This window comes from Dicentrarchus labrax, unplaced genomic scaffold (genome assembly GCF_905237075.1).
Source record: "Dicentrarchus labrax unplaced genomic scaffold, dlabrax2021, whole genome shotgun sequence".
Classification (NCBI taxonomy): Eukaryota; Metazoa; Chordata; class Actinopteri; family Moronidae; genus Dicentrarchus; species Dicentrarchus labrax.
In genome coordinates, this window is record NW_026136718.1 from 14,382,226 (window position 1) to 14,403,266 (window position 21,041).

The window sequence follows — 21,041 nt, forward strand, 5'->3', positions numbered from 1 at the left end:
CGCCTTACCTACGCACCCTTAGGGAAGGATCTATCTTTATAGATCATTATTGTCAGGGTTCAGGTTAGTGTAAGCTTATTCCGGTTGGTTGCAACAAGCTTCACTGCAACTAGGGCCACTGGCTGGGTTTATAGATTAGTGATCTACTTTATGGATGGCTGAGAGTAATCCCAAAAATATTATAGAAGCAGAAGCTGCTTCAGTAAAACTACTTTGGTATTTGGTGCTTTAAGATAGGATTCAGTGGATATTCAGACAATGTTACATTCAGACTATTGAATTTTACAGCACAGGTTGAAACACAAACTGTCATAGAAACACCCTAGAGTCAGTTGGAAACATATCTGATGAAATCCCTGGAAATATTAAGATTTGGATAATTGTTCATTGACTGGAGGAAGACATTTTGCAGTTCAGCTTTAACTGATTTACTTGCTAATAATAGACAAATGTGAAAGACCTTTACTTTTGACAGAATCTGAAGATTCCAGTTTCTCCGTCTCCATTCGGTATTAACACTCATCACCTAATCAACCTGCTGTATGTGCTGGTAATATATTATGCAATCTGCACACCTCACTACACACAGTTACTGCAGCAATGACGTTCTCAGAATACCTTCAAATCTTGTATATGCACTATGCATTTAGAATTTCGTTTTCCAATCCTTATCGCTACCATCACCCACCGACAAATATTTGGGCGTCATCGTTCCTACCAAACTGTTATGTTGCGGTCTATTTAACTCTCTACTCAAAACAATAGACCTTTCATCAATGCACCTTCTGTTGCCTCTCAAAAGCAGAATGGAGACCATAAAAATGACAGTGTCTTCGCTGCAGCCCAAACCCTACCCCCCCTCTAACTAATTAAATTCTCTAGACGCTATAATAATGGCAAAATAACAAACGGTAAAAGAAAAACCCCACATAAGATTCACAGCCCTGCAGAAAAACAGATCTTGTGGAATTCTGGAGGCATCAAACATGTCTAATTACTTTTTAGGAAAGCAATTGCTTTTTGGATACCCAAAGTTAGTGTATTATCTGATGGATCCACCAGCGCAAATACAACAGTAATATTCCAGCCATTCATCAGCATCTTAATATTCAAACCACTAATCTACTGATCCATACCGCTGGTCCTGTTAAGGGTCACACAGGGCGGGAGTCTATTCCAGCATGCAATTAAAAAACATCCTGGCTTCAAAAACAGTGTAGTGGTTGAATCTCTGACAGCATGGGGCAATTCGCACGGGCACTGGGGAACACTCTTAATTTTTTTTTACTTAACAATAAACCGCTGAGCTTAATTAAATGGAGACAAAAAGGCTCCGTCCAGCTCTTTCAGAACAACCTCTTTTCTAAACTTGCTACGAAACTACGCAGTTTAGTCTCTAATTTCTTGTACATGTTATTTAAATAAAGATAAATAAACCCACATACAGTAAATAATGCAACACTTACATCATTTATCCTTTGTAGCCTACATTTTCATTTTCAGTAAACTTTTCAGTAGGCAATTATCTACATTACTTGTCAAGTAAAATATATAAATAAGGTTTTAATTTCTGTAGAGTCTTATATTCTTTCTCTCACATAGCATTAAGTGATCACTGTGGACTGATGTTGAATTGAGCATAAGCATTATGATTGAATATTCAATGGGCAATGATATTTCTGTAGCCTTCGGGCTAGTAATACACCTTTTATTAGCTTATAGCTCCTCAAATGATAAGTTTCTGCACTGGCTCAGTAGAAAATCAACCTCTGTGCATCAGACAAGGAGCTGCAGCTCTTACCGCCTGTGGCTGGAAAATCTCACTTCAGCCATCTGACCTTAGTTGGCAGTTCTGTTTATACAAAAGCCCCAAAGAGGCTGTCACCACTGCTGCTATTCAAAATAACAGCAATAACAAAGCAAGGCAATTGTGTATCATTAGAATATTGACACAACAGTCTAAAATGTGTCATTATCGAGATCATAAGCATATTCTTAGGATGACAGTAATGCTTCAAATGAAGGGTTGTGCTATACCAAGCTTCTCAAGGGGAAGGGTTCAAAATAAATGTGCCTTTCGCTGAAAAACGTAGCACAACTACTTAAGTGCAGCACAACATGATTTCTTAATAACGTCGGGGGAACATGGCAACAAGCTCATATTGGGTGGAATAATGTGAGCTCAGTGGAGGTCTCAGCAGGCTTGATGATGTTAGATTTTGAGCCCTCCAGAGGTGTCATGAAGTGTCCATGACAAGGTCCACATGCCCGCTTGATAATGTCAGTGATAATGTCAGTCGCTCCCACTCACATTTCGCCCTGCATAGAAGCTTTGTTTCAGCATACCTTAAATTAGAAGGTGAGGCAGTCTATGTCTAGATCATGTGCGCTGATGAAAAAGCAATCCAGTTTATGGCTCTTCCAAATTACCCTGATTGATCCCTAATGCTCTTCTTCACCTGACACAAAACCAGCTCCCCTGGCTAATAAGAATTCAGCTAAGAAGTGTTGCATGCATAAAACATTATTAAAAAAAAAGATAGTGCGGCCATATTTTATCTTTAATTTGTATATTGTGTAGGAGAATTCCATTATGACCTCTCCTGTTTAGGGTACCATTGGAAGGGTGAGAGGCCGGTCACCAAGACTTGAGCCAAGTCATTATGACCTGGAACAGAGCTGAAAACAACAACAGGATATGTAGGAAAGTTAGGAGTGAAAGAGCCAGGACATCACAACTTGGAATCAGCCATCTGTCGGGAAATAGTGAGAGTCACCACACACACACACAATCATACACATAGTGTTGATCCCAAAAAGCATGTCCTTAAGTGGTCAAAGTACAACATGAGATATGATCCTTTCCTGGTAAGATAGGTTTGCCAAAGAGTTCTGAAAGACAGGATGAGACCGGTATGCCCATACACACACACAGCCCGGTTCTTGTATAAAAGGCATGTTACGATCTGTAATCGTTGGTTAATATCTCTAACTGCGTTGGTGGTAAGATCTGTCTGAAATAAAGATATTCCCCATCTGACATTTGTGTCTCGGACATCTGATTCTGTTTTGATTCACCTCTTTCTGCCACAACAATTGTAATAAAATGTGTCCTCTCTTTGCAGGCCACAGAGTTGAGGGAGTGCTTTGACTGTGCCAAGACATATTTATTTATCCTCAAAAAGTCAACATCCACTGCATAGCCCTCTCTGTGAACTGAGCAAATACTGGTGCCAGGCTGTAAGCACTGTGCCAGGCATATTTTAATGTCTGGTAAACACTGTCCTCTAGTGCTCACACACACATGCATACCACAGGATTATGCTCCCTGTTGTCATTGCCAAAAGTGTGGACTTGTTTCATCTTTTAAAAACAGTACAGACTTCTGTGAGATTTCACAAAATTCCATATGTTAATTAAAAATAATGTTAATACTTCCTAACATATGCTATCTTTTTAAAAAAAATGCCCCCAATCATTTTCTATATGGAAGTGTCACTTGTTAAATAATGTAACTCATCAGCTGCATTGATGTTTTGTGCCCACAGTGATGCTCTATGCTATGAACAAAAGATGGAGTAATAGCTAAAATTGGGCAAAAATGTCTGTAGCCATGGTTTTATTATCAGCTACTCTCAGATGGCTTTTAGCAAGGCTGGTATAGTCTGCCTAATGAGGCAAGTCACAATCACAGAGTGAGCAGCAATAAAAAGGAGGGGATGGCCTATCCCTCCTCTTCCAAATTACCTGATCAATCATTGACTAATGCTCTCTAACCAGCTGATTTCAACTGTCAACACAAGGTCAGGGTGTCTAGGGTTCTAGATGACAGGAGGTGATGTGGATCTTGATGTAGGCGCAACAGATTTGCAATCAGTCTGTCAACTGGCACTTTAAAGCCCGCAGGATATTAGAGATGTAAATGGAACATAATGGTGCCATTATAATTGTGCTCATCCTGTTCCGCCTTTGATGGCGATGTCTTTTCTCTGCAATTCAGCACCATCTGGCTAAATCAGCGTAGGCAGGAGAGGCAGAGCCAGGAGTAGTTAGGACAACCAGTCTTTGGTTAGGATGCAATCATTATCTTTGGCTACTGACACATCCCATTTGTTACGACTCAAAGTTGAGATTTGTTCAGGAGCACCAATTAATGTTGATCAAATCTTTCATCCAGTCACAAAGCTGCACCTCTGCTGTGAGATCTCTGAATATTAAATAATGTAGTTTTACTGAAGGGCACAGAGTGTGTGTGGTGGAGGCAGTGAACTCTAAGGGCATGCACAGTGACATTGTGTACTGATATCTGCAAACAATCCTATTGGGTCAGTTGACCAAACAAACACATCAGGTCATACAGACCTTGTAAACATCCATCTCTTTCAGAACCCCTCCAAAAGGGGCTTTCATGATCCAGTCTTCCGAATCCAAAACTCGCCCACAACATTCAGTATTTAAACAATCAAACAGGATAGAGTACAGGGATTGTTAAAAAAGACATTTTATGTGCCGAATTGGCTGGTAGAGTAGATAAATGTGCCAGCCTTTGGATTGTGTTTTGTGCAGTTTCCACTCCATTTCTTACATATTGTAAGGAAAATTAGATTTGGCAAATGTAATGTCATGCAAATTGCTTTCTTTTTATAACGCAGCAAAGTTGCATCAGACAAGATTTTATAACTTGATCTGCATCAAGTATTTCATGGTTTCCAGGGATTTCATCAGTACTGCTGATCATTGTCTAACTTAACAATATTGTGTGATATTTATTAATGAGCTCAGATTATACCTCAGTTAGTGTAATGCCCTATATCAGCAATTTGGTTCTAAATGATCTATCATGAAATGATCTACTGTAACTACAATCCAGAATACATTTTAATCTTTCTTAGTGCATTAACAAGCCTAGAGTGAAGTTGGTGGAGATTCATTAAATGTGATTCTGGTAACGAAAGAGGAAAAAAACAGGTTCCTCTGCATTACGGTAATGAAATACACAGATTTACAACAAGGTTTGGATGAACAAAGGATTTATTCTGACATAATCAGAATAAAAAAATAAAACTTGCTGAGACAGTTTTTTTTGGTAAATCCAGTATTATGAAGATTAGATATTTTGGAACATAAGCATGAATTCACTGAATGTTTCGTCAAAAGAGGTTGTTCAAATATTAACATGCTTTCAAATGAATAAATCAGGACCTTTACAGGTTATTTCCAAACTGGTGACATCTGACGGATTACTGATGCATCTTTTATGATCCTCACTTTCATCACGGTGGTGAGATTTTGGTTGCGGTGTTATCACTGTGAAAAGAGGCATCTGGCTCCCATCTGGGCTTTGTTGTCTTTCTGCAGCACAAAACATATTTTATAAAGCAAGCAAAAATGGAACAGCTCTTTTGCTTGCTTTTGCACCTCTGCTTTGCATAAGAATCTGTAAAAACAATCCACCGCCACACACACTTAGATACACGAAATTACTCAATATTAAAAAAAAAAAACCCACATAAAGTGCGTTTGAACATTCAATTAAGCTTAATCAAACTGGTTTATGTAGCTCACATGTTTTTATGCACGTCCAAAGCTGTCTATTGTTGTGTTTCTGATGTCTTGCTGAAACTCCAGAAAACTGGCAGGTGGCAGTGGAACCGGAATAGCCTGGCGGAAGACTGTATACTAATGACAAGACAGAAGAAATAGCACATCCATGTAAATAAAGCAGTCAAAATTACAATGAAAATGAGTTTTGCATAAAAATGTAGGTAGTGAACGTTTCCTCCTGCACCTCTGGGAATTTAATCTTCATATCGATGCTGTCTGCTGAGGCGGCAACAACTGATGCAGAAACCTCCTGCTTGGCATTTCTCTCATGTTGCTCGGAGAAACCGAGAAGGAAAGCCATGCCCGGGATGTAGCTTTCAATTCTGGGAAAGGTGAAAAAAAAAAAAAAAAAAAAATCCTTTTACCACACATGCCAGTATGTGTCATTATCATAAACTAAAAAAAAAATATTTTCACCTTGCTGTGCAAGGCAAAGAGAGTTGTAATGTGAATCGAGGTCATCTCTCACTTTATTTTTTAGCTATGTCTCACCCCCCTTTCTCACATTTTATCTGCTTTGAATCAAACTGCATCTTTATTCTACTGAGTCTCACCCTCTGCCCATGTCGGCCATGGTTTCAGGGATCCTTGCCCAGTGTACTTTGGCCTTGAGGGTTGGCTTGGAACCAGGCAGATGTGCTGTTGCACCTCTCATTGACATTTCATAGGTTTGACATTCAGCTCCCCATCTGATGTGTGCCTAGACCAAACACAAGAAATCAATCATGAAGGGAGTCTCTACAAACAAAAGGCTTGGCATTCGGACTTGATATGCAATATGCAAAATAATAAGATGCCTTAGATCACAGAGTTATAGGGCTGTATATTAACTTCACCAAGCGGCAACATTTTCAAAACATTGTTGACATGCAATGTTCTTTCAGCCATATTTTACATTTTACATTCCTTAATAATAAGGGATTCAGGCAGTATCATTACTCCAGTCCTCAAACTTTTTTCGGCCAAAGGGTGGAAACAAGCTGTCAACAAAACATTACCTAAAAAAAAAAAACCTAAAGGTGAGATAAACGAATCTAGGCAATGCAATTCTAATCCAATACCCTTTCTTTAAAACTCCTCACAGTCTGCTGGCTCTTCCTCTGTGTGTTTGTACACAACCGTGGATTTGTAAATGGGAAACAAAGAAAGTGGATCGCACCAAGTGACACAACACAAACTTGTTATTCCAGCCATCCCAGCCATGATTTGTGTATCAGGTAACATTAAATTACTTGCCCACGGACATTCAGCTTATTTTCTGCTTGGGTAAGATATGCTGTTGTTGTGATGTTAGCTATAGTAGCAGGAGAATTGTGACTATCACTTTTTGGAGACGGTGTGCTGGCTGTGGGAAACCGTCTCGTCCTCTCTGCATGTTAACTTTAATGACATTTTGTTGTCTCGTTGTTCATGGTATTTGTCATGGCACTGGATTTCTCCAGAATTGCTTTTCACACTTTCAAGCGAATTTGTTAGCAAAGGTTGTCCAGTGTGTTACATTTAGGATCTATTGGCAGAAATGGAACATAATATTCATATCAATGTTTTCATTTGTGTATAATCGCCTGAATACAGGTGAATAAATGTTTTGTTACCTTAGAATAAGCTACAGACACTGGAGGCCGCCTTCCATGGAGTCCGCCTTGTTGAACCACCATGTTTCTACAGTAGCCCAGAAGGGACAAACAAAAGACTTTATTACACTCTAGGGGCGTTTTATGTGCGTTTCACGGCCACTGCAGTTTTCACTTTTGTGCTTGGAAGGGGAGCGTGAAGCGATGGAGCTGCGATCTATAACTACACCGCTAGATGCCACTAAATCCTACACACTGGGCCTCTAATTAATTATTATAAGTATAAGTTCACTCTTATTTTTCTCTTCTTCCACCAACTCCTGAGGGTAATATCTGGCTCTTTAGCTGCTTAATGCTCCCCCCATGTTTGTTAGCTAGTGGCTGCCATTTGGTTCAGCTGCCTACTGTGGCTGAAAATGATGCTGATGAGAGAAGTGAGAGTAAACCAAAAAAAAAGCTGAACAATAACATGAAAGATGCTGACTCACTCCATAGAGTTGAGCAGAACTGCAGAATCAGGTGATTCAAGTGAATACTCTGTGGGTTTGTCATGACAAGCAGCCCCTTTCACATACAAGTAATCATGTGATCCATTGTTTAAATAAAAATGGTGATAAAGCAGCTTTATCCATGATCAAAACAATATCATTGTTTTCTTATTTAAGGAGGGACAATGCACATTTATTAACGTGAGAACCTCAGTCCATCATGGAAAATGTGCTGGACTTAGCCATAAGGGCTCATTTTCATCTGCAGTCCCTGCAGGTTGATGGCATGTTTATGATTATTGTTTTATTATTACTGTAAATGAATATTTCCACAAAATATTTAAACACCGCTCCTCTGACACCAGACAACAACTGATCTGTGTTTTTAAAGGACCTAGCATCTAGCGGTGGAGTTGCAGGTTGCAGCCATTTGAGTACAGCTCACAAAACTCGCAAAAAACGCAAAGGCCCCTATCTAGAGCCAGTGTCCCTTCTGCTGTTCTGGGCCACTGTAGAAACATGGCGGTTTAATATAGCCGCCTCCATGGAAGAGGACCCGCTCCCTCTGTAGATAAAAATGTCTCATTATAAGATAGCAAAAACACAACAGTTCTTATTTTCAGGTGATTATACACTAATGAAAACATAACTATGAATATTATATTTAGTGTCTGCCAATAGATCCTGGACCTTTAATGTTTAAAAAAGAAATATCAAAGGAGTAAGCATACGTGGGTATGGTATTTTGTGTATCGAAAGATTTTAGATGTGATGAAGTAAGGGTGAAGGAAGGAGAAATGGCAGTGGCTGGATATAATGTAGTTAATGGTTTTTAAATGTTTTTAAAGGATAAGGGCAGCAACCATTATTAGTTTTAGTCTTCACAGGGAAAATGTTGATAATAGCATAGACATGTTTTACACCCAGATAAGAATGAAAATAAGTATCCCAACTTCTGTTCCTGTGTGTTTTATATCTACCTTTGCCTCGGCGTGGGCATGCACAATAGTGTCAACACACATCTTCCAGTTGGTGTCTTCTCCAACCTGGGACACAATCAGTTGGGCGTTCTGAATGTTTGCCTCAGGTGTGTAGTAGATGGCTGCATCGTAACCCTCGGGCTTCTGGTTGCCACTCATAGCAAAGGCTTTGATGTTAAACACAGCTTCAGGTGTTGAGTTCCAGCCCTAGTGAATGAGAAAGAAAGCAATCCATATGTGCAATGTACCCTATGAGTACTGATCTAAGATTGTCATGTGTGGACTTGTTGTGAATGTGCATCGCTAGGATTTTGGGTATCATCTATTGTGTGTAGTGGACAATGGGTCTGGGGATTGTTAGAGTCAACAAGGCTGAAGGAACAAGCAATTTTTGCTAAATAAAATACTGTATTTACTGTAGATGTCAGATGAACACCACTTTATATGGAGTGTTTTTTATGCACACAAATAGCTGTACTCATATCATTTGACCACAGACTAAAACATTTTACATTATGACATTGCTCAGTACAAAACTGCCTATTTTGTGCAGTGAAACATAATGTGGGTCACTCTCTGTGGAGCATGTTTAGCATACTTCCATTAGGTAGTCTTGATGGTTGTTAGGAGATCCTCTGACACTTGAGGCTGAATCAGAGGACAGGCGTACTCGCTGGGTGGCTTCCTGTAAACACAATTGAGCAACAGGAGAATTTAAATGGATAAAACACCAGAGCAGGTGCAGAGATAATAACACATTGCAAGGGTAGCCAAATACCTTGGAAAGCCTCCTCAGAGTGTCAAGCAGTTGGCGTGCACTCATTGGATGTCTGCTCGGGCCGGCATTAACCTCAAAGTGGATTTTGTCAACAGCTTTGATTGCCTGGGCTAATAAAAGGAACAGGCTACGTTAGAAAAAACTTAAGAAAGAAATGTAATCCAATATCTGCCTTACCTTGCCCATAATTGAATTATTTTACTTTATAATTATCAATCAATAAATCCGACTTTATTTGTATAGCGCTTTTCATACAATCAAAATGTAACACATTAATCCCATCCCCCCACACACATAGAGTAATAAATGTTTTTTGTGAACAGTATAATGTGGTACACCCCAAAATTGTGCACTTTTGTGTTTATTTAATTTAATTAGCTAAAAGGTAATTTCCTTTGATTTCCAGAGTCTAATGTTATCTCCAATAATTTAGGTGACAGTCATGCTATTTTATTTTTCATATGTATTGTGAAGAGAAACAGTAAATGTAAGCAGCACCCAAGTGGAACTTTTGGCACTGCGTCCCGGGTTGTCTCAGGGGGGAACTTCCACCCACACCTCAGATGCAACCTGGATGACGAACTGAAAACTATACTGAACTTCATCTATATTTTACAGGTTAGTATTGGTGAAAATTTTGATATCATTTTGAGCATTTCTGTCGAACTTTAAAACTTTGAAATTCTGCCACTGTCTATGGCGACAGCTTCAGACACCGCCGGGTGGGCGGGTGCTGCACCGTGGCCTTTTGGGTTTATTTATCTGTGTATAGTCTTACAGGCAGGTCGCCAGGTTTTAGGTTTATTTACTTTGCACAGGTTATTTGGGCTCCGACATATTTAAAAGCTTAAGGAAAATGGTTACAAATGTTAAATGCTTCAGAGCTGCATTTGTTTGAGGAGAATGTTTATATTGTAATGTATAAAGTTTAAAAGGTAAAATACTATATTGTAATATTGAGTTATGTCCTAATGGTTTTACATTGAAAGTGTTTATGTATGTATTTCTCTGAGTGATAAGTGTGTTCAAATTAAGTGTGTAAGTCCAGAATCACTGCAGAGTAGATGTTGCTTGCTTTAGGTACAGTTGAGTATTGCTGTAACTTGCACTATATCAGTATAGTAGCCCTGATTCACTCATATACAGGTGATAATGTGTACTTGAATGTTGTTGGAAGTAGAAAACTGTAAGAAGTACACCAAAAATGTGAAGTAGCTACAGCTGTAAATACATTCTGTGAGATGTTATTGAACAATTCGGTTCATGGATGTTTTAGGCACTTAAGCCACAGTTACTGTATGGACTGAGACAGAAACTGACACTCAGGGAAATGTTCAGGTATTGTGTATTATACTGTGAATTAAAGAAACAGATGCAATCTGGATGACAAACTGAAAACTCTGTGTATGCATTGCTGCTGAACTTTATCTGTATTTTACAGATTTCTCTATTGTTGCTGTGGTACCAATTCTGGGACCCGTAACAATAATACTAATTTAAAACACAAGCTGAGGAACCAAAACATTATTCAAAACCAAAAAATGAATTAGGAAAAATGACAATGAATCGCTTAACACCCCCTGAAAATCTAGTTTTTGATGACCTCCAGTGTTTTGACTCGCTGCATTGATGTAAAACAGATTTGAAATGCTCAGCCAGAGAGGGCCGTGACACACTGCTTTCAGTGTGGTGTTAAGTATTCTAAGGAATAGAAGCAGCAGCATAACTTTGATGAGGTAAAACTGCAATTCTGTTTTCTTATTTTGTTCTGACCTGACTATTTTGTAGACAGGTCAGAATGTTCAAACCAACCCCGTTCATACAGATAAAAACCAAAGCAAGCTAACCATCCTTAAGGGCTAGGTCTTGAATTGGCCGTTAAGAGCCAACAGTTCAATATTGTGAGTCTGTAATATAATATAGAAGAGTCATCATGTCAAAATTGCAAAATGCATCAGTGGTATCAACTGAGCAAAGTTATTAACTTGAAAAATGGCTCCTGAAGCTGTCTGAGTGGAGCCCACTAATAAAATGCTATAACACAGGTTTCACTGCGTATTGTGTCTCATATGAGTTTAGCAGTGTGACTCGAGTTGTTTGCCTTAACTGGTACATATTTGTCACGTTCTTGAGGCCATATGTTTGTTATTGCTGTGCATCATGTTGGATTTGCTGTGCATACCTGGGACTACTTTGAATGCCAGATGGGTGTATCCCAGGAAATAGTACAGGGGATATTCCTCATGATAATACTCTCTCCTTAACTCAGATTCCACACAGAGACCAGCTCCATAAATGTTACTCTCGGCACACATTTTGGCTATTGGATGCCAGGTGTTTGGTGTCAGCATCTGTTGAATTGGAAAATATATTAATCCCCTGTGGAACTTAAGTAGCTGAATTCAAACAGTGTTTACTGTACCTGCTCTGGCTCAGGCCTCACAACTGTGGGGCCCATGTGGACAACTTCATCATTGGAGTCAATAGCGTTAGGCATTATTGGAGTCATTTTAGCCAAAGTTGGCTCTTCAATGTTCCTGGTGACTGCATAAACATTGGAGCTGTTCGTTGGAAGAGAAAATGAGAACAGATTGGCACATTGGCTGCATCGTGGATAGCATGTATATAGACATATATAAGAACTAGTGTGTAAGATTTAGGGTATCTAGTAGTGTAGATTGCAACTCTCTTGCTTCACTCTTCCCTCCCCAAGTGTGACAAAGAAACTGAGGTGGCCACGAAACACAAGACAAACACAAAAAATTTATGTATGTATACGTATTTATATTTACCATAACCATAATGTTATGATTAACATACAAGAAGCATCGTTGAATCAGTTTTTTCCCACACCTTTAAAACATACCTGACTGAAAAGACTTCAAACTCTTTTTTGCACGGAAGGAAGTCGAGTTCAAACTTCTTTTCTCTGACGTTGATCTTGGCAGAAAACTTCCACGGGATAGCAAGGGGCATTTTGCTCTTTAACTCAGAACCACACTGGAACAGGTCTGTGTTGATCCCGTAGAAAACCCAAAGATCCTTTGTGAAACTGAAAAGGAGAAGGTTAATTCAGTATTTGTAACTCCACAGTATGAATACAAGTACAAGTAGAAGATACAAACATTCTGATGATATTTACTTAACATGCTGGTAGTATATCTCCATTAAATTAAATGAACATAAAAATATTTTACCCAATAAAACCGTCTGTCTCCAGTGAAATTTCAGAATTCAACAGTTGTGCAAGATGTTCAGTCAGTGGTGGATTTACTGCTGCTTTGGCTACATCAAAACAAATGACTTTAATTAAATCAGATAACATATTTTAGTCATTAATCAATACTCATTTGATTTGCAAGGTGGTCGCATGCTGTAGGATTTGACTTCTCACCATTGACAGTGATCCCATTGACGGATTCATAATATTTGCTAATCTCCAGTGGGAGACCCAGAGTGGTAGCTTGGAAGTAGCGAACCTCAAAGATTAAGAAGGGCTTTGTCCAGTGCCACGATACTCCCCTCTGTAAATCCTCAATCACAGCCCACAGAGGGCTTTCTTTCCCTGCTGAAGGAGTGACAGCCTGCAAGTAGGATCAGAGGAGAGCATACAACAGGCTTTGTACACTGCATGAAAATATGGCCCTTTTTGTTAACTGAACTGGCTTAGACATAAATGGACCATTATCTGTCTTTGTTTAATTATTCTCTCACCCTGATGATGTTCTGAATGAAGTCTTTGTTAATATCAGCAAAGAACCACTCTTGTCCAGAGGCGCGTGAAAAGGCAGAAAGGAGAGGCTTATCATTGGGCAGAATTTCCCAGTTTTGAAGCTGGAAATGACAGAGCACAATGGTGACTCAAACAAAAGTTCAGTACAGTTGTAGTACTGCCTTAAAGTCTCAGTTATATACTCACCACATTGAAAATAGCCTGAAAGTCACTAAAACTAAGATCTCCTGTAAAACCAGGGATGCTGGTGCCAAACAGCTCCTTAATCCCTTCAGCACGGATACCCAACTTTTGCATAAAAAGAAAAGCAGATGATTACTATTCATGATTGGGAAGGCATGCTTATCTTCAATGAAAGTTTCAATGCTAATGTATCATGCTGAACCTCCATTAGCTGCAGAATTCTACCGATGAAAAAGAATTTTCCTTTCATCATGATTTCAGTGGGAAAGATGTTTGTTGCACTTCTTAGCATGAAGACTTCTGCGGCTGTACCAATTAGGAAATCATCTGTATTTGGGGAAAAAGTAAGTTGTCATGTAAAGGTTTTAATAAAATCCAAGAATCAAAAAACTTTGGATTTGAGCATACCATTAAACCAGTCCATGCGCATTGCTTTGCTGTAGTGATAGCTGAGACGACCAAACTTAGGGGCCAGGATTTTCACGGCTACATTGCAGGCAATTGAGCTATTGTATAGAGCACAAAAAAGAAAGTTGAAAGCTGGAGAATATTGGAAATTAGCAATGATAAACAACACCCAAATGATTATAACTGCATTGTTTTGCTCACAGGAAGTGATTTTCTGGAGTACTGGATCTGGCAAAGCTTCTCAAGTAGGAGTATGCAAAACTAATAACATGGAGGTCTTTTTCCTCCTGTAGATGTGCGGTTACTGTGGACACCAGAGCCAACGGTGGCTTAGTGTCAAACAGGATCATGAAAGCCAGCATGCGTATCTCAGTGGGAAGGTTCTTTTGCAGGAACAGACTCATGGTGATGTCTTGGACCTTGAAACAAACGTGTTATAATGAAATGGAGTTTAGAACATCCAACCACCCACTGCAGAGGGACTTCCATCTTGGTTCCAACACAGTCTATTATTTTCTGAACCGGGAATAAACTTTGAAAAGAAGATTACAGTAAATCTTGTAGATATAAATACAGAGATGATGTACCTCCACAAAGTAAAGATAACGTGATAGCGTGAATCAGACTTGTCATTGTGAATTAAGAAAAAGGAAAAACACTTTTCAGCATTAGAATAGACCACTGCTAAATTTGACCTTTTCAGTCAATTCCCTATTTAATTTTCAGCTTTACTATGTAACACAGAATACGCAATTACCATTGTAATGTATAAACCCTGCATAGAGCTGTGACAAATAAGCATCTAACGCGTCTTCTCTTACTCCTACATGTCCTGCATAGCGGTGTTCTTACACTGTGAGGGTCTCTGGCAGCTATCAGTCTCATAGACTGCACAGCAGCACTCAGCACACGAGGTGGGAGATCCACCGGGGTGGCAGCAACACCGGGGAGGAAGCGCATGATGGTTTTAATGCTGCCTGGATGACCTGCGTTCCCCAGAGCTTTCAGAGCGATGACCATGTCTGCCTCATTTCCATTCCTCAGACTTTCCATGGCCATATTCAGCAGTGGCTAGTACAGATGTTACACAAATATGCAGTCAGTTTTTACAAATTGTTGTCATTTTACATTAACTTATGGTACTGTTTCTGTTTAAAATCTAAAATATTTATCAAAGGTAAGCGATTTATTCTTCCATTAGATTACCTGGACAGCATTTATTGGACAGGGGGTATAATAGGCACAATGCTTGTACACCAGAGAACCATAGGTGAGCACCACAGTATGCCACAGATAGATGTTGGATTTACTAAATGGCATGTTCAGGAACATCTGGGAAAGAGAGAGACATTTTGACACGATCTGGAAATTATCGTTCTTTAACATGCAGTTTCTGTCTTTAGCATTTACTTACTTTAGCCATCTCAACCAGCTCAGGAATAGCCTGGAGATGGTTAATCGCCAGCAGAAGGATTTCCCCAGCTTCTATGACAGATATATCGCCAGCTTGGAACCTGACTTCCAGGAACTTCAGGATCCTGGCATCACTGACCTCAACAATCATGTCCAAAAACCAACGTCTAAAAGGTGAAAGACAAGAGTAATATTACACTGGGCAACACTTAAAATAAGGATTATTCTTCAAATAAATCAAGAGAGCAAAATTAAAAGATAATGGTGTTATCGACAAGTTCAGATGTCATGTTTAAAAGCTCTTGGACAAGATGAAATACAAGGTGCCAGTGGCTGCCTTAATCTTAATGAGCATGGAAAGCAGTCTTACAGTCATCACCTTTCTGTCATCATGCCTCACATGATAATAAATCTTTCACCAGTGTTAATGTGCCAGACTACATCCTTCCTGAACTAAGTGGGTGGATACTCTTCAATTAGCAATTCAGTTGAGCGGATCAGTATCAGATTTGAGAGATGGCCTTGGACCATTTTGTTCACAATCTTATAATACTGTAATGAAAAGCTGGGTTAAAGGATATCTATGAAGGATATTCTCTTTCAAACCTTACTGCAGTGTCCTCGCTGAGTACAAAGACATGCTGACTAAATGTACTAATAACAGATCGTGTTTGAAGCAACACTTACACAACCATGTACCACCCAACCTCCACAACGCAAACCCTAAACTGAGCTGAAGATTGCAATCGAACATGCTCAATGTATGTAAACTTCAGATAGATGTATTCTAAGCAGTTTTACATGTTCTTCAAAGCATTAATCGTTGCATATGAATGTCATCTGAAGGCCATTTGGTTGAAATAGGACAGTTCCAAGGCCCCTAAAAAGGAGGATGTGACTGCAAATATGCCTTTTTTAAAATGTAGTCCAGATATATTTCTTATATATATCCTATATATCTGTCATATCTGAAATGTATGTTACATTCTTAATGGAGTTTGTAAAAGGACGATTCTATTCTTTATTATTCAGAATTAGTGATGGAAGATGTATTTAGATATTTTACTCTTTCAGGTTCGATTCCAGCCTTTGCTGCATGTCATCTCCCTCTCATTCTCTTCCCACTTTCCTGTTTCTCTACAGCTGCTACTATCAAATAAAGACAATAAAAGCCCCCAAAATTATCTTAACATTTTTTATTTTTACTCATCTATTCAAAATTGTACTTTAGTTAAATTATTTGCAACAAAAAGTACTTAACTTATCAACAGTAAAATAACTAATTAGGCAGCAGAGTGGTCCTTGTCATTATAATGCTATCGCCTGATATTGTCTGAATATTATTACTGTAAAAATACTATTAATGTTGTAGCTGCTCAATGTAGAACTAATTTTAACTATGATTAACTCCATGGAAGGTGGCCCACGGTGTCTGTAGATAAAAACGGTTCATTCTAAGGTTACAAAAACACAACAATTCATACGTACTGGTGATTATGCACTAACGAACACACACCTATGAAAATTATATTCCGTTTTTGATCCATTTAGATCCTCCTAAATGTTACACACTGGACCTTAACAATACATCATTAAGAAACTCATTACGAGTTTTCTGTGTGAAATTTTGAAAAGTACTAAAGTGTAGTAAAAAGTATAATAGTTCCCTGTGAAATTTTGAAAAGTACTAAAGTGTAGTAAAAAGTATAATAGTTCCCTGTGAAATGTAGTAATGTAGTGTATAAGTATATTGTAGGTTCAAATGAAAAGTACAAGTACATCAAAGTTGAGAAGGGGTCCCTAAATCCCCCAACACTGTATGATACCCAGTACTCACCTGTGCTCCTCATTTCCTGAAAGTTGCCTCCACATAGCTTCTAATTCTTCATAAGGCATCACTCTGAGAAGCTGATACAGCTTTATAGTATCCTCAGTAGTCGCACTGTCAATCTCGTATTTATTAGCCTCAGCCAGATGTTTGATCAACTCAACAGCCTATAAAGGGGAACAGTGTGACCGACTTTTCATTTTATTTTCCACAAGGTTTGCATCAACAAGTAACCTCTGTCAATAACATGAATATATGTATGTATGCCAGGGCATTGATAGACAGGTAAAAAGATAAAGCAGAGTAAATAACAAAATACCTTACTTTTCCTTTTCTCTTAATAAATTCATAACATAACATTTTAGCCACAATGCAGCCGTACCATATGACTAAGTAAGCAAAAGATACAGCAATGCAAGAGAAAGCATTCACATGCAACAGTACAGCTTTTGAAAAATAAAAATCTCTCTCTCTCTCTCTTTGACATTTACAAAATGATAGAACTCATTAATGTTTGCCTCTCTAGCATGAGGTCCTTGGTACACAAAATCATTTCCTTGAGATCCACTTTATAAGAGACAGTAAATGCTTTCCGCAGTTATTTTAGAAAAGGTTTATTTTTCCATTAAATTCCATTTGACTATTTCCTGCTATTTCTCCCTCTCTATATATTTATCGAACTATTATATATTTTACAGTGCTTCCTTTCCTTTCTGAAAAGATTTTTCAAAAATATGACTTCCATTTTGCAGCAGTATATATCTTTATAAATACAAAATATATTACTACCTTTGGTAGTGGGTCGTCCAGGTTCTGCATCATGATGGGGACATTAGCCTCTGCATTTACAAACTTGTAAACAAGGTTGCCCTTGCTTTCCATTGGCCCAAACATGACGGCTCTAGCTGTGTCACTCACACCGAGCAGCACCATTTCCTTCCTGCAGAAGTTATTTAAAGCAGCCGATTTGTATTGCAGACAAGAACTGTGGATGAGCAGGCATAACGTGCAGATATTTTCTTGTCTTACATTGCTTGCATCTTGAAACTGCCGCCCTTCACATTGAAGGGACTGAAGTGCTGTCGCTCCAGGCCATGAGCCTGGGTAATGAGACCTCCCTCCTCTGTTGGTTTCACAGTGTAAACATATCTCACTGTTGAAATGACAGATTCTCCTCTCTAGGTTGGAGGACACACAAACAAAAATAGCACTGACTTTGGTGTGTTTAATTTATAATTGTAGAATCAGATGCATTCTGCAGCGAGATGAACAGACCTGTTTGGAGATCTTATCGAGCACAGCTGTAGCCATTCCCCTGTAGATAGCAGCTTTTTCCCTGCAGCCACTGACATCCACAACCTGAGTGATGGTCATGTCCTTTGTTTCCATATTTTCCTCAGTAGCATAGTTACTCTGACACTTGCCATGGATGCCAACCTACAAACAAAATTAAACTTAATTAAACATTTTTACTGATTGTAATTGTATGCTAAGATGTTATTGTTTCTCTTATAAAATATAGCCTGTGTAATAATAATGAAAACCCCCTTTCCTGAAAAAGTATGAGTCATTTTTTTGTATGCAACTTTAAAATGTCAAACGTTGTCCTCAGAAATAACTACTAGCAAATATTCGAGTGAATTTCCTTGCTATGCCTGCACATAAGTCATGGTGCTTGAAATGAAAGGACAACAAAAATAGGGAGTGATTTAAAGGAGAAGCTTTAGGTCCAAATGATAATGTTACCAACTTTCTTTTGTCAGCTCCAAGTCAGACTGATGAGGAATGATAGCCAAGAGGCTATCGTTATGGCTAATGTTATTAGTCAAAAGGTACCAAGCGTCAGTGAAGGAGCCCCAGTGCCACCCCCACCAGTGTGTGCCTATCCCTATGTAGTCCCCATCACGAGTAAAGCTCTCTCAGTTTACATGTATGGGTTCACATAGGATAGAGAGCACACGCCTGTGTTCATAAGTAAAGCAGATTTGGGGAGGGCCTACTCACTGGAGATTTACAAGGGCCCAGCCATTCCTGTGGGCAGGACTAGCTGAATAAATGAAGACTCTGCAGAGAGTAGCTTATTGGAAAGCAGTGACTTACCTCTTCAAGCTCATAGATCCTTTGTGTTGTCTTAACAGTGACTTGGAAGAAACCCAGGATCCCTCTCACAATGTTGACAACAGTGTCAGAAATCTCAGCAGAAGCATGGATGTCACTGACATGTCCACCAGCGTAGTTGAACATGAAGGGTTTGATGAGCTGGGCAGCAATACGCTGCGTGAGCTTTGGGGAGGCATTATAGGTATTTTTCCCCGGGAAGCCGTTGAACTCCTCAAAGACCAAATTTGAAGCCTTTGAACGAGGGATGGAAATAAGCAGTTTTATTGCTTGTGTAGCACATTCATGAGCAGTCAACGTGAAAACAGTCTCATTCTCTGCTCAGCTGTGTTACTGGATTGTTTAACCTTACTTTACTAGAATTACAATGTTTGCAACAGAGTTTGAATGCAGCATCTGTTTATAACTGAAGACATAAAGGTACCGGAGGATGACTGTTGCATTATAGAAGATAGAAACAAAGGCATAACTGTGGAACATTTGTATGAAACAATCTCTGAACTTATTTTCAAAACTTTTCAGCAATTAACACAAAACTAACATTATTTTACTCCATAGTTATTTTAGGACGGATCAGAGGCTTCAGTCTGTACAACCTTTCAACAGATGTTTTATTAAATTGGCCTCCAAATAATTTATGATACATGAATAAATGATAAATGACAAATCATGGTCTGCCAATTACTTGATTTATGAATCAATACGAATAAGTAATTAACAGCATGTCAGTGATTATGCTGCATTACTCAATAACAGTACTTCTAACATCTTTAAACAACATATTCTGATAAAGTTTGACTCTCACCTGGAGGATGAATGTTTGTGCAGACACACCGACGATCTTGACCTTGCACGTCATTCTCACACCGGATTCTGCAAGGTTTGGCGCGCCGAGTCCAAAATTCACCCCTCCTTCATATTTGTACTCGTAGGTTTTCTTGGGGTTCAGGCTGAGCTCTGGAACATGTTTCCAAAATGAAATGGCATTTCACTTGTTCGTTATGGAAAGTTTTTAAAATATTATTTTTTACTTTTATGATAAAAAAGACTCACCATAATGGACACTCTGACATGCTAAAGGAATAAAAGTCAAACATAGTATCAGCATCAGAACTTTTGTGAGTATAACAGCACATTTTTTACTTGATTTGAGTTATGATCTACAAAAACAATAATCCAAGAGATAACATGTTATAGTGAGAAGATGTATTTCCCAAAAGAATCTTTAGAAGATTCTTAAAAATTTTTTTTTTATCAGTGTAAACTAAACAAAAATATATGAATAACAACACAAACAGATGGATTTATTCCATAAATGATAGCTGACGTGCCTCTAAAGGTCACTCTTTTATTATTCATGCACAAACTACTTGTATACTAGTTATTTATGATTGATTAAGAACAAATTGATTAATATATTACCTAAATATCCTTTTTAAAAAGTATGTTTCTTGTTAAAAATTGCAAATATGCACAAAAAAGTACACAATTTAAGCTAACCTCAGTCATTTCCAAAAACTCAGAAACTGAAGTTAAAGAATTACAAGGCTGGACAGGGATTTCCTTTTACAAGTAAAATAATATGAACAAATCAATGAAAACTTACTGGCCAGGGCCACAAGGCAGCAGAAGAGGAGCCCCTGCATGGTGAACCTGAGTGGAAGCTAATGCCTGAGATTTGTCCTTTATAAACCAGTGTGGGTTTCTTTGGGGAAATCTCATTGAGGTTATAAGCAGGACAGAGGTCTGGTTCAGACAACTGACTTATTTAAAGTAATCACACGCTGTCTGCACCAGAGCCACGTTGACCTGTGACATTGTCAGAGTGACATGATTAATGTGTGAAAGATAACCGTCCCTACAATATTGGGAAAAATAAATGAGCGAATATATGAACTCTAAAAACAAACCTTTCACTTTCTAATTGTGCTTAA

General features: G+C 38.6%; 1 protein-coding gene across 1 annotated transcript; it reads right to left on the bottom strand.

Moving 5' to 3' along the window:
• Window positions 1-5,013: 5,013 nt before the first annotated feature.
• On the bottom strand, window positions 5,014-20,794 carry vtg3 (vitellogenin 3, phosvitinless). Its single transcript, XM_051377706.1, has 28 exons — window positions 20,714-20,794; window positions 20,161-20,181; window positions 19,913-20,064; window positions 19,090-19,341; window positions 18,265-18,426; window positions 18,019-18,167; window positions 17,779-17,929; window positions 16,999-17,156; window positions 15,163-15,328; window positions 14,955-15,080; window positions 14,601-14,819; window positions 13,950-14,167; window positions 13,749-13,846; window positions 13,543-13,667; window positions 13,344-13,445; window positions 13,139-13,258; window positions 12,819-13,008; window positions 12,622-12,709; window positions 12,291-12,476; window positions 11,847-11,985; window positions 11,607-11,775; window positions 9,425-9,534; window positions 9,245-9,331; window positions 8,647-8,853; window positions 6,159-6,304; window positions 5,789-5,927; window positions 5,566-5,679; window positions 5,014-5,352 (listed from the first exon to the last, which is right to left on the bottom strand). The coding sequence occupies exons 1-27, from the start codon at window positions 20,751-20,753 to the stop codon at window positions 5,572-5,574; spliced, it is 3,828 nt and encodes a 1,275-aa protein (XP_051233666.1). The 5' UTR covers window positions 20,754-20,794; the 3' UTR covers window positions 5,014-5,352; window positions 5,566-5,571.
• Between the last annotated feature and the right edge of the window lie 247 nt (window positions 20,795-21,041).

What these genes read in the sequence shown, in the direction of transcription:
- vtg3 (XM_051377706.1), bottom strand. Translation starts at nt 20,753, where the DNA reads ATGCAGGGGCTCCTCTTCTGCTGCCTTGTGGCCCTGGCCA. An exon ending in GGCATTCAAAGTAGTCCCAG is followed by an intron (nt 9,535 to 11,606) that starts GTATGCACAGCA and finishes TCCTTTTATTAG; the next exon opens with CCCAGGCAATCAAAGCTGTT. An exon ending in TGAAGATTAAATTCCCAGAG is followed by an intron (nt 5,680 to 5,788) that starts GTGCAGGAGGAA and finishes TCTTGTCATTAG; the next exon opens with TATACAGTCTTCCGCCAGGC.